Raw genomic sequence first — 13,524 nt, 5'->3', positions numbered from 1 at the left:
TTAGTGATTCATCACTTACAGACAACACTCAGTGCTCATCACAAGTGGCCTCCTTAATGCCCATCACCCATCTAGCCCAACCCCCAACAAACACCCCACCAGCAACCCTCAGTTTGTTCTCTGTATTTAAGAGTCTCTTAGGGTTTGTCTCCTCTGTTTCAAAGCTTTAAAATTTTTTTTTTTAACGTTTGTTTATTTTTGAGACAGAGAGAGACAGAATATGAATGGGGGAGGGGCAGAGAGAGCAGGAGACACAGAATCAGAAGCAGGCTCCAGGCTCTGAGCTGTCAGCCCAGAGCCCGACGACGCGGGGCTCGAACTCATGAGCGGTGAGATCATGACCTGATCTGAAGTCGGATGCTCAACCTAACTGAGCCACCCAGGCGCCCCTGGTCTGTGATACATATTGATCCCACTTTAATTTTACGTTTGTTTATTGTTTGAAGAACAGCACCCCCGTTACTGCGACCACGGCGTTGACGGTAACTGCCTCCTACCCACGCTTACCTTTCCCTTGACTTCTAGTTTGGTCCCATGTATGTATCTGAAAAAGGCCATCTGGCTGCGGGTCATCTTCTGGGCCTTGCTTTTGTTCCCACTCAGCGTTGTGTTACAAAGTGTAGAAGATGTTCCACCTTTCCATGAGTGTAGACAGTTCAACCACATCACCGTAAGACTATTTCCCTTCCTTGAGTTAGGGTCTCTCCATGCAGGATCCCTCTGTGTGCTGCGTCCCCTGCCTAGATCTCTTCCTCCAGGCCTCGGCTTCTGTGTCCCTCCTCTAGCCCATCCGAGGCACCCCACCCATGGGGCGGGGTGGGGCTTAGGCAGGTTGGGGGGGGTTGTCAGAATGTGCAAAGAGAGTTCTTGGGGAGAGCCTGAGCTGCTTTTGTGGAATTATGGGAATTTGGGGCCTAGGAAGCCAGCCAGGAGATTTGTTGTTATTGTTTTTAAATACGGAGGTTCATAGTGTCTTTATCCATAGTAGCCAAAAACCGAAAACAACCAAACGTCATCAACAAGAGAAAGGGCTAAATAAAAATATGTAATCAATACATATAAACATATTTTTTAGCAATAAAAATAACTATAGACTCGACAGAGAAATGGGTCGATCTCAAAATACATTAAAAAAATTTTTTTAAATTTTTTTTTAATGTTTATTTTATTTTTGACAGAGAGAGACAGAGCATGAGTGGGGGAGGGGCAGAGAGAGAGGGAGACACAGAGCCCAATGCGGGGCTCGAGCTCAGAGATTGCCAGATCATGACCTGAGTCGAAGGTGGACGCTCAACCGACTGAACCACCCAGGCGCCCCTAAAAAAATTTGTTTAATGTTTTATTTATTTTTGAGAGAGACAGAGTGAGAGCAGGGGAGAGGCAGAGGGAGACACAGAATCCAGAGCAGGCTCCAGGCTCTAGGCTCTGAGCTGTCAGTACGGAGCCTGATGTGGGGCTCAAACTCCCAAAGAGATCATGACCTGAGCCGAAGTCGGATGCTCAACCAGCTGAGCCACCCAGGCGCCCTGATCTCAAAATACGTGGAACAAAACAAGCCAGACACAAAATGGTACCCACTGTGTGATTTCCTGGTGGTGAAACACACAACGCACACTGATGCATGCAGTTAGGACCTGGAGCAGGGGTTTCCTGTCGTGGGTCGTAGGGGCTGACAGCGAGGGACAGAGACTCTGCGGTGCTGGGGACATTCATAAGTTATTGGGACAGAGCTACATGGGATTATACATCTGCAGAAACTCATCTACCTGTACACCTGAAATGTGTATGTTTCATTATGGTAAATCATGCCACTGTTTTTAAGAAGTTTGGGGTAAAAAGGGGCGCCTGGGTGGCTCCGTTAAGCGTCTGACTCTTGGTCTTGGCTCAGGTCCTGATCTCATGGTTCAATCCATGAGATCAAACCCTGCATCGGGCTCTGAGCTGACAGTGTGGAGCCTGCTTCAGATTCTCTCTCTCTGCTCCTCTCCTGCTCCTGTACTCCCCCACCCCTCTCTCTCTCTCTCCCTCCCTCTCTCTCTCTCTCTCTCTCTCTGTCTTTCAAAAATAAACATTTAAAAAAATTTTTTGTAAGTTTGGGGTTAAGAAAAAAAAGAAGATCTAAAAAATTATGATCCAAGCCCAGCTTTGATCTCATTAAAAACATTTCTTGGGTCACCTGGGTGGCTCAGTCAGTTAAAGCATCTGTCTTTGCCTCAGGTCATGATCTCGCTGTTTGTGGGTTTGGGCCCCACATCGGGCCCTGTGTTGGAGACCACATCGATAGAGCCTTCTAGAAATAAGCCACCCCTGGATGGAATGAATCGCCTCAAAAAGGAGTGAGCTTCCCTAACCTAGGGGCATGCAAGCAGAAGCTGGGTCACCCTCTATCCAGGATCCCATTGCTGAAAGAGGTCGCACACCGTGGCCTTCCTGGCTTGACGTTGTGGTTTTTGTTTAACGGGGAACCTGTCGTAAGCTTTCCGCAAATTAAATAAACCCTCACCGCTCCTTTCCGTCTGCTCACTGGTCTGGCTCATAGATCTGAGCTCTCAGGGTGGCTCTGCTAGGCCGCGGCCCCGCCCCCACCACCCTTGCCTCCTGTTGAAGGTCCATTGCCTGAACAGGACTCCCAACTGGCCGGGGCTTGTCGCATGCCTGAGGGGAGGCCCGTGTGAGGGCCTCGCTCTGCTGGGCTAGGAATCCAAGAGTAAACAGATCGAGTTGCCAGTGTCAGCTGGGCCTTCCGTAACAGACGCCACAGCAGTGGAAAACGAGAATGTTCTCTGAGATGACTCAACCTCCCGGCCCCCAGGTGGGGGCAGCCCCGGGCCTCGGCTCTGCCCTGGTGACTGGCTGTGGGCCAAGCCCAAGGGGGTGGCCGTGGGTTTTTAGGGCTGAGGACTGGGGTGCCTGTCAGGGTGAAGGGCACACACGTGTGGCCATCTTGGCTCTCTGACAGGTTCCTGTCCTCGGTTTCCTCATCTGTGAAATGGGATCAACACTCTCTCTCCCCGAGGGGCAGGTGTGTGAAGTGAGTCCAAAGCAACGTAGGCAAAGTGCACGTTGGAAGCTTGGGACCACCGCCGCTGGGACCCTGGGAGTGACAAGGGGGCCCCCTCAAGGTCCACCTGCATCGGGGAGAAGAAGTTACCACAGGAAACCAAAGAGGAGTGTCACTGTCAGAAGCTGGTAGATTCCAGGGTCCAGGGGAGGGCCTTGGCCAGCTGTGTGGGGTCCAGCCGATCAAGGGCAAGGACGGGAGGGCGGGATGGAAGAGGCTGCGGAGTGGCTGGGGGAGGTCATTGCTGAGCGGAGCAGCACTGTCCCGGCCGGTGGCAATAGCCAGAGGGTTGGCGTGACCGGCTGGGGGAGGGGAGGGGAGGGAAGAAGGTGGCGGCCCGAGGAGGAGATGAGGATCAGGGAGGCTTTTTTTAGGATGTTGGAAACTTGAGCCTGTTGGTCGTTAAGACCAGGAAGCCAAGAATGAGATGGAGTCCCGAGAGGGAGGCACCTGTGGGAGGGGAGAAAGGGAGAGAAGGTTGCCTTGGGACTGGTTTTCTCTGGCCAGAGACAAGGCATAAGATGGGTGAGAAAACCGAGCTGCTTTGAGAGGGGGCGCTCCCCAGCTGGCCTGAATCTTAGGAAACTGGGGGTGCAGCTTGGGGTGCGGAGGGGGAGGGAGGGCCGAGCTGATCCCGAGAGGGGGGATGGGTAGGAGCCAGGCCCTGGAGAGGGGGCATTTCCGGCTGGAGGCCATTGCTGAGAAGGACGGTGCTGGACAGGGGTCATCTAAGGATGGGGTCAGCCAAGGAGGCCGCCCAGGACACCCTGCCCCAGGCACAGCATCGGAGCGGCCACAGGAGCACTGGGGTGACCCAGCAGCCGGGGGCACTCATGGAGTCGCCAGGCAGCAAGACAGCAACCCCAGGCAGTGCCCCTGCTTGGCTGTAAAGTTCTGCGATAGCAAGCCATCTAGGGACTCTTGTTTCTAATTAACAGTGTCAGGGACTTGGGGAGGGGGGTGGCCAGGACTACGATTGCTTCGGCGTCCGGTATTTTGGTTCTTGTTTTCAGCATCCTGGCGCAAAGCCGTTTGCATCCTTGGAAGGGCAGGTGGGCAGGCTGTGTGTGTGTGTGTGTGTGTGTGTGTGTGTGTGTGTCCTCAGCGGCTGTGTGAGGGTGCCGACCTCTCACCCTGGCCCTGGCGATCAGGGGCGGGGTGGAGGGACCCCTCTTGATGGCTGGAGAGACAGGCTCAGGGGCCGTGGAAGTGTCTAAGGCCACAGTGCCGATGCCGTCACTGGGACTCGAACCCAGGCCCCCTGACTCCAAAAGCAGTGCTCTTTGCCGAGCGTGAGCTCGTGGCCCACAGCACCATCGGAGCGTCACACAGAGCCTGGACCGTGGGGACCGAGTTGGGGAGTGAAGCTCTCTCCGTGGAGCCAAGGTGAACCCCCAAATCACTGGCCAGCCATGGCCCAAGTGGGTGAACTGGACCAGGGAAGGGGGGGTGCTGTAGTCCTGGGGCCAGTCCTGTCCATCCCGTCCTGGGGCTCTTGTGGATTCTGGCGCCTGGACCCGTCTCCGGCCACCTCTTCCGGGTGGCTCTCGAGCCGCGTTCCCACACGGTCTGCCCTGAGGCCGTGCCTGCGGCCCCTCACGTTCGCCCCAGAGGACCTCTGCCCAAGCCTGTCACTGTGACCCTCCGTGCGTCCTTGCAAGCCCGCCTTAATCACTTACCTGACCGACTCGCGTTAGAAGGTGCAAAGCCAGAGCAAAAGAAAGGTCTGGACGATAACCTGTGTTTGACCAGAGGCCCCCCCCACCCCCTCCACCCCCAGGTAATCCGCACCCTTCACCCCCTGGCTTCTTTTTTTTATGTAGTTAGGTTGCAACTACACGTGGTCTTAAAGGTGGTGTTTTGGGTTTTTTTTTTATTTTTACATGATAGCTCCCAATTCCGCCAAAATATACGACGCTGTGCATGATGTTTGGGGGCTTCCTTTTCCTTCTGCTGTCGTACGGCTGAGACGCATTCATATTCTTGCAAGTCACTGTGGACCGTTCATTTTGGTGGCTGGGTAATCGTCTTCTGTCATTGTCCTTCTCGTCGCCCAGTGACGGGCGTCTGGGTTGTAGCCAGGTTTTTGTTCCTGAGAACAGGCCGTTAGGAACTTTCTAGCCGGTGTCTCCCGTGACGTGTGTGTTTCAGAGGGCGGGCGCCTCCGAGGGGAAGAGCTGCGTCGCAGAGATGATGCTGCGGGGCCACACCTGCCTCCCAGCTGTCCCGCCTTCGAGACCAGCATAGTGGACCCGAGGCAGTAACAGCCTTAACCTAACTGAGCGTCAGTTTTCCTGCCGGAGAAGTGGGAACAAGTAGTTATGCCACACGTGCATTCAGTTGGCGCCGCTGATGCCCAGACCGTGGCACATCCTGTGCCAGGCGCGGGGGGACCTGGGTAAGAAAGGCTCGGCCCACCGCCCTGATGGGGACGGAACAGATGGATGGCTGAGCCAAGTCAGATCTGGAAGTGAATGATCTCTGACATTGTCATCACGGGGGAGGTGGTGGACCGGGGCTGTGACCTGCCAAGGGGTGTTGGGCTGGGCTTTTCGGCTGGGGCCCCTTTGTGCGACTGACCCTTCTCGGCGAGGGTTGCGGTGGGGGCCACAAGGAAGGGGGAGATCTGGAATTCGGCAGAGATCACTTAACACCAGAGAAGCCACGAGCCTGTACGCAGAAGGCATTGTCCGATTTGCGAGGCCTGCGCGCTCCCCGAGAATGCTGCTGGGGGGGGGGGGTCCAGTTCTGCCTGGGGTCCCCGGGCCAGCTCCTTGACTCAAGGCATCGCGTGACCACACGTGCTTAAGCAGGATCTTTTTTTTTTTTTTTAATGTTTACTTATTTATGTATTTTGAGAGAGAGAGAGAAAGAGAATCCCAAGCAGGCTCCACGCTGTTAGCACAGAACGGGGCTTGAACTCACACTCACGAACCGTGAGATCATGACCTGAGTTGAAATCAAGAGTCAGCACTTAACTGAGCCACCAGGGCGCCCCATGCAGGATCTTGAGCACTGCTTTGTGTGCTTAGGGCCTCCTTAAATCCTACCCTACTCTGCAAGGGAGTTATTTCCAAACCTCTTTCAGAGATAAGAAAGCCGCTCCAACCTTGTCTTGGGTGGGTGGCTGTAAAGCCAAGGTCCACACTTAGGCCTTTTCCATCTCAGATCCCCCAAGGAAGAAAGAGAACCACCAGTCAGCTCAGATGTGCTCCGCACTTGGGTATGTGTTCATGAAGCAAGAGGCTGGACTTAACCCAGACTGTGTTTCCACCCTGGCACAACCTGTTCCGTCCTGCCGGGCTGCCCCAGGCCATTGGGACATGCGTAAGGAAACAATAAGGAAGCCACTCTCGGAAGCTTGTGGCCTTGGCCCTCAGGGCAGGGCTTGGCCAGCCCTTTGCCCCAGGTTTCTCACCTTCCCCTGGTGTCCCTGGAGGAAAGAAGTGAGGGGTCAGTGGAGGCCGGAGTCAGAGGTGAGGACAGTCAGTCTGCTGACCTCCCTTCTGGTGCCTCCGGCCTGTGCGCTGGCTGTGGAAGACCACCGTTCCCTGCCATGGCCTTGTGTTTTTCACCGACCTTATCTCCTCAGCTTGTGGAATCTTGTTTCCTGGCCTCATAGGGACCCACACCCACCGCCGCCAGCCTGGTCCAGCCCCCCCTACCCCGCCCTCCCCTCCCCCAGCTCCTGTCAGCCTCCTTGAAGAGAGTAGCCTCCTAGCTGGTCTTAGGGCCCCCACCTACTCCTTACCCTTGGCCACAAGGTACTCCCCTCCCCTAGGACCCTTCTATGGGTCTTATGGGGACCTTCCCTGTACCTGCTCAATTTTCTTTTTTATTGTGGTCAAATATACATAACAAAATGTACCATTTTAACCTTTTTTTTTTTTTTTAATGTTTATTTATTCTTGAGAAAGCGAACACACATGAGCAGGAGAGGGGCAGAGAGCGGGATGGGGTGGGGACAGAGGATCTGAAGCAGGCTCTGTGCTGACAGCAGAGAGCCCGATGCGGGGCTCGAACTCGTGGACCGTGGAAGATCATGACCTGAGCAGAAGTCTGATGCTCACCCGACTGAGCCCGCCAGGCGCCCTTAACCATTCTTGGGTGCACGAGTCAGTGGCATTAGGTATATTCACCCTGCTGTGCAACCGTCACCCCCATCCATCTCCAGAACTTTTCTATCGGCTCGAACTGAAACTCTGTTTCCATTAAATGACTGCTCCCCGTATCCCCCTCCCCACAGCCCCTGGCAACCGCCCCCTGCTCGGTTTTAGGTTGCAAACCCCTGTTCTGCCAGACCTCTGCCCCTTCTCCACGTTTTTGATTTGCTCCGTGGCACAAGCATCTCATGCACTATGTCATGTGTCCCACCCCTCCACAGTAAATCCTAATTGTCCAGTTATTTAAGGCGGGGCCCCAGCACCCGAAACAGTGCGTGACACATAAAGGTGCTTAGTGATTTGTTTGTTGAATGACTGAATGATCTAGCCGCCGGGGTTAGGCTGCTGCCTGGGTGCGGGAGCTTTCTCCAGACCCCAGTGATTCCTTGTGCTCTCCCCGCCCCCCTTTTTGCAATCCTGCCCGTGTGTGTCACCCTGGAAGCTGCCAGCGCCGTCCCCCACACTGTGATTGTCCTGGCCGCCCGTGACACAAGCACGCGGGTTTTGCCTGTGTTGACAGAAGAAGAAGCCCCTTTTCAAGATCGTCCTTCAAGTCCAGAACTAAAGCTTGAAACAGCAGCCTCCAGTTGCCAAAGACAGCAGAAATGAAACGGAAGCAACACAAGAGACCTATCGAAGACCCAGGAAAACCATAAAAAAGGCTGGTTGAGAGAACAAAGCCAGACCCACGCCATCCGCCTGGCTTTCCTTTGGGAAGGACCTCGCTGGACAGACCCCGGAGCGCTTCTGTCGCTCGCGGTGTGCGGTTGCAGAAAAGCATCAGCTGGGGCCCGCGGGGTCTCGGGAGCAGGTCGGACCCCAGCCCCTCCCCCTCCTCACTGGACATGCTGCACAGAGAGAGATGTGGCTGAACTTCCCCCGCTCCGGACCGAACCGGCCGCCCTTTGCAGGAAACACTCCCGGCTTCCCAGACGGAATTTCAGAATGGGCTGGTGGGCATTCAGAGACCCCAGCGGAACGAAGGAACAAGAATGTTTGGAAGCAGGTCCCTGGAACGTGCTAGATGCCTGTTCTGGGCCCCGTTTGCACGGCCCATCCCGTGGGCATGAAGAACGTGGGCTCATGTTAAAGCTCGGCCGGCCAGGCTGTCGTCACAAAGGCTTGCACTTACTCTGTGATGAGCCGGCAGGTGACCTCAGCGGGGTCTGGCCGACACAGGGCATCATGACCCCGCAGGAAGCAGGCTCCGGTCCCAGACGGGGTCTGGCTCCCAAAGCCAGCTCGGGCCTCCCCCTAGATTCAGGTCTTCGGCTCAGGATTCCGCACACAGGGAACCCTTGCTGATCCCTGACCGCGTGGAGGGGACGTCGTGGTGTCTGGGAAGGGAGGGCCGGGGAGTGCGACAGCCTGGCAGGGCCATCAGTCAGCCAGCAGGTGAGTGGAGAAGGTGACAGAGAGGCCCCTAGGGGCCCCGGCCTGATGGCGATGAGGCAGGCCACCTCCCCGGCTCCCCCCCACGCGGACGGTCCATGTGCTCAGACACGGCGGACGTCCGTGAAGATACCCAGGCCTCTGCGTGGCCTGTCGGGATGCTGGGGTGACGTCAGGCCCGGCCTCTTCCCTCGGAAACCGTCATCCTGGCTGTCTGCTGGGGGCCGGGATGCTGGTGAGGCGGACGGAGACTTTTCAGCCAAAGCTTGTTGCTTTGGAGGGTCAGGTGTGCGAGAGCTGGGACTGCATGGGACCCTGGAGGTGGCTGAATTCATCCTCCCCTTGGAGACCTCGTGCCCCCTGCAGCCCGCTGGTCTGTGTGGCCTCGCTGGTTTGTTTGTTTGTTTGTTTTCCCATGTTTCTTTATTTTGAGAGAGAGAGGTGGGGGTGGAGAGCACAAGCTGGAGAGGGAGAGAGAATCCCAAGCAGCGCAGAGCCCCGTGCGGGGCTTGAACTCACCAACTGTGAGGCCACGACCTGAGCCGAGATCAAGAGTCAGACGCTTAACGGACTGCACCCCCCGGGCACCCCGCCAAACTGGCTTCCGAGCTTCTCTTTACTTGGAGCACCAGCTGGCCTCCGTGTGGCCTCCCCGCCAGCTACCTCTGCCTTCCAAGAAGAATAAATAGCCAACGAGTTAACTGCTAACTAGGGTTACAACGGGTCTTCACTCATTAGTGCTCCTTTGACAACAACCCTGTGAAGTAGATGCTATTCTTATCCCCATCATACGCACGAGGAGACTGAGGCACAGAGAGGTTAAACTTAAGGTCACACAGCCATAAGCAGCAGCATTGCCTTCAACCCATGGTGTGCGACAGCCAGGTGGTGGCTGGAATCTTCCTCCAGGCCAAAAGGCATGGTCTGGGCCCTAGAACCCCTATTCTGTTCAACAGAGCCCAGCGATGCACGGGCTCCCCCGAGATGGGGGACTTGCACAATTCTTGGGGTATGTCCCGAACCACAAGCTGCTGTCCCCCCATCTCTCTCATTCGTTGCTTGGGGCTGTAGAATTTTACATCCTGTCTACCTGACGGCTCCGGCAGAACCTGCCCGGTGACAGTCATACACAGTTGCAAGGGTTGTGCACTGCTCAACTCCGAGAGCGCTCTTTCACAGAGACTATGAGGTGAACGAGCCCCACCCCCAGAGTTGTGATACACCACCTGCCCAGCTGTCTGGGCAGCAGATCGGTCCTGGGTTCTTCTCACAGCTGGATGGGATTTTGCCCGCCCTTAAAAGGTGTTCTCCAGATGCACTCCATGGTTCTAGAATCATCTTTCTGTGCCTTCTTGGCCAGGCCCCTTGAGGTCACCCTGCTGTGGAGCTGGCGGGGTTCCACGTGGCCCGAGGTGGAGCCAGATGGGAGCCAGGCCACCTTGAGCCTGCCCCTCACTGTACAGAGGAAGGAAGCAGCCCAGGGCTCAGCACCCCCGGGTGCCAAGTTGGGACCAGAACCCAGGTCTCATCTCCAAGACCACGGTCTTCACTCTTTCCCCGGGCTGCTTTGTTTTCCCGTGTTGTTTCATCCCGTTCCTGAGTACTATGAGGGCACGTAGAGGGCACCCCGCTCTCTTCCTCCTTGGGTTTCCCACCAGCAGTTAGCAGAGGCTGGGTAATTGCTGGGTTTGGGTCCTCTCTCCAGACCTTCAGAGACAAAGTACAGAGAGGCCACAAATGCCGGGGGCTCAAGCATCTGGAGGATGCTTAGCCATGACTCATTAGAAGGCTGGGACTGGAGACTTTAGTGCCTCCCAAAGGAAGGGTAAGTCAAGGCAGCATCCCACAAAATACAGGCAGTTTGTCCGATCAGGGCTTCTGTGGCTTGGGGGTGGGTCGGTGGCCATGGTTCACTTTTTGGGAACAATGAGTGTTGGTTCTATTCCTAGCCTGTGTCAGGCGTATGCACGGAGAATCCACAGTCCTTGCCAGTGAGAGCTCACGGTCTTCTGGGGGAAACGAGCGTTATTTGTGATAGGTTGTGGAAAGCACCCACGACCATCATGCACAGTTGCACAGATTGTGCACTGCTCAGCTCTCAGGGCATACTTCACATAAACCGAGATGAGCGAGTTGTGACGCGCAACCGTCTACAGTGGCTGTCGTGTCCTCTCGTGGACACAGTGCCGGGCTTCAGGTTGTCAAGGGAGGACAGGCTCTTTAGACTGGTGGCAGGCGAGGGAGGGGGATCGGTGCCAATGTGAGAAGGCTCTCCCCCGAAGAAGATGCTGACACCGGGTCGTGGAGGATAAGCAGCAAGGCTCCAGCCAAAGAAGAGGGAAGGCTGTGCCGGGCAGTAGAAAGAACATTTGTCAACCTTTGGAGGCTGCGGAGGGAGGCCGAGAGTGAGGGAGCGGGATGAGGTGGGAGGTCACGTGGAGGGGAGTGGTAGACAGAGGAGCCTGAGAGGCAAGACAGGTGGGGCTGAGCGCCACGGAGCAGGGGAACGGGGAGCAGGAAGACCCAGGGGCCTGTCGGTCCCTCCGGCTGATCCGCACTCCCGGAGGCCTGCCCACCCCAAGGAGCGCATTTCGAGATAGGCGTCCGGTAGCTGGACCTCAGAGGCCCTCGACCCCAGGAGACGGGTCACATCAGCAACATATTTATACCCCGTTTACACAGAGGCTGAAGCGACCGTCTGCTGGTGTTTATGCCTTTCCGGGACGGCTTCCATGGTCTATTTCTGGAGCATCCCTCACGGCCAGGAGGGCACAGGGAGCGAGTGCCGTATCTCCTTGCCTTCGCAGACAGCTGGGGGGGCTGCCGGGGCTCCGTCTGAGTGCACGGGGGTCCCCAGGAAGGAGCCAGGCCGGGCCGGGGTTGCCACTTCCGGAGGTGGTCGTCTGCCGTTGTCCCCGAGCAGTTGCAGATGTTCTTTGTCCAAGCAACATTGCCAGTGGGATGGGGGACAGAGATGTGACGTGGAAACCGAAGAGCCGGATGGAGCTTGAGGAGTGTGTGCGGCCGGTTGAGCAGAGCGTCAGCGGGGAGGAGAGTGACACCTTGCTCACGACTCTGGCACAAGAAATTTCTTTAGAGTCAGATGCGTCTGGGGCGCCTGGGTGGCTCCGTCGGTTAAGCGTCCGACTTCGGCTCGCGTCACGATCTCGTGGTCCGTGAGTTCGAGCCCCGCGTCGGGCTCTGGGCTGACGGCTTGGAGCCTGGAGCCTGCTTCCGATTCTGTGTCTCCCTCTCTCTCTGCCCCTCCCCCATTCATGCTCTGTCTCTCTGTGTCTCAAAAATAAATAAACGTTAAAAAAAATAATAATAAAAAAAATAAAGTCCGATTCGTTGAGGTATGCCGCATTTGCATACGGTAGAACCCACCCCTTTTAGGGTATAATCCTTTGCGTTTTGACAAATGCGTGTGGTCTTGTAACCACCGCCGCACTCCCGTCAACCAAAAATTTCCTTGATGCTGTTCTACTTCTGTCTTTAATTTGGTTTTAACGTGTATTTAGTTTTGACAGGGAGAGGGAGAGCACAAGCAGGGCAGGGGCAGGGAGAGAGGGAGAGAGAGGATCCAAAGCGGGCGCCTCGCCGACAGTGAGCCCGACGCGGGGCTCGAACTCACAAATCTCGAGTTCGTGACCCGAGCCAAAGTCGGACGCTCAACCGACGGAGCCACCCAGGCGCCCCTCTTTCCCGTTTTAACCCCTGTGGGAGGGATAGTTGGGCCCTTGCTGGGGTTACTCGTCAGGCCTCTCACTGCCGGGGCTCCCCGCGATGGATGGGTTTCGCACGCTGGGCACCGAGCCCGGGCCAGGCCTCCTTGCACTTGAGAGCCACAGATAACCACAGGCCGTTTCCGGCTGCTGCTGCTTGTGTCGTTCTGGGGGCCCTTGCAGCTGGATGAGGGACAGGGAGGCAGGCACCAAGGGGCAGTGAGTGCCACACCCTGGCCTGGAGGAGTTGAGGGTCTCGTCTGGGGACAGAAATGAGCAATGCACACCCGAGGCCGATCCGTATTACCAAAGGTGGCGGGTGACAGTTGGGGGATCCGGGTCCCCCAAAGGGCACAGACGGCCGCATCTCTTTCTCATGCAAGGAAGAAAAGTACCCTAAAGGCTGGGCTGTCGGTTGGGTGATGTGACTTGGGTGTGGGACGACTGTGGGAACTCCCGAGTTGGTGGGGGGTTGGGGGTGGGGGGTTGGGGGGGACAGCGGTGGAGGCTTAGATGTCAGAACGTGGGGGGGCCTACAGAAGGCAGTTCACCCACCTGCTCCCTGCCAGAGCCCCCCTTCGGCTTCTTCCCCTGGGAAAAAGTGGGATCTAAGCCCCTTCAGCTGTAGTAGGCCTAGAGGCTGGCTCGGGGTCCCCAAAGATTGGGAGGTGAGAGGGGACCACCAGCCTCTCCAGGCCCCCCTGAGGCCTCGGGAGTCGAAAATGGAGGGACTTGGCGGGGGCGACTAACACCGTGTCCTCTGTCTGTCTGTCCGTCCGCCATCCAGGTGCAAGTTCTTCAGTCTGACCGAGACGCCCGAGGATTACACCATCATTGTTGACGAGGAGGGCTTCTTAGGTGAGTGCTTCCACCACTGGCGCTCGGCCGGACAGTGGCCTGCACTCAGTGCTGGCTGCCCGCCGCCTTATTTCTGCCCCTCCACCTCCTTACTTTTTGCCCGCCGCCTTATTTCTGCCTGCACCCGCCGCCTTATTTCTGCCTCCCCTCCGCCTTCCTAGCGGTGGGTTAGAAAGTCAGCAGGGGGTCTATTTTCTTCTCTCCCTGTGCCCTGGCTGATCCCCCCTCCGTTTCGGCTTGTGAGACTCCCCCGGGAAAGGCGACGGCAGAGCCAAAAGGGTCAATAAGACGGTGCTTACCCAGCTGGGAACTGAAGCTACCAAGA

General features: G+C 56.6%; 1 protein-coding gene across 1 annotated transcript in view; it reads left to right on the top strand.

The window, feature by feature from the left end:
• Positions 1-13,524, top strand: part of CASTOR2 (cytosolic arginine sensor for mTORC1 subunit 2) — a 54,301-nt gene that overhangs the window by 22,113 nt on the left and 18,664 nt on the right. Inside the window, exon 2 of the mRNA XM_047837940.1 lies at positions 13,129-13,199. Within this exon, the coding sequence (XP_047693896.1) occupies positions 13,129-13,199 (71 nt within the window). The remainder of the gene's footprint in view (positions 1-13,128; positions 13,200-13,524) is intronic.

This window comes from Prionailurus viverrinus, chromosome E3, assembly GCF_022837055.1.
Source record: "Prionailurus viverrinus isolate Anna chromosome E3, UM_Priviv_1.0, whole genome shotgun sequence".
NCBI lineage: Eukaryota > Metazoa > Chordata > Mammalia > Carnivora > Felidae > Prionailurus > Prionailurus viverrinus.
This window is presented reverse-complemented; position numbering and strand designations above follow the sequence as displayed.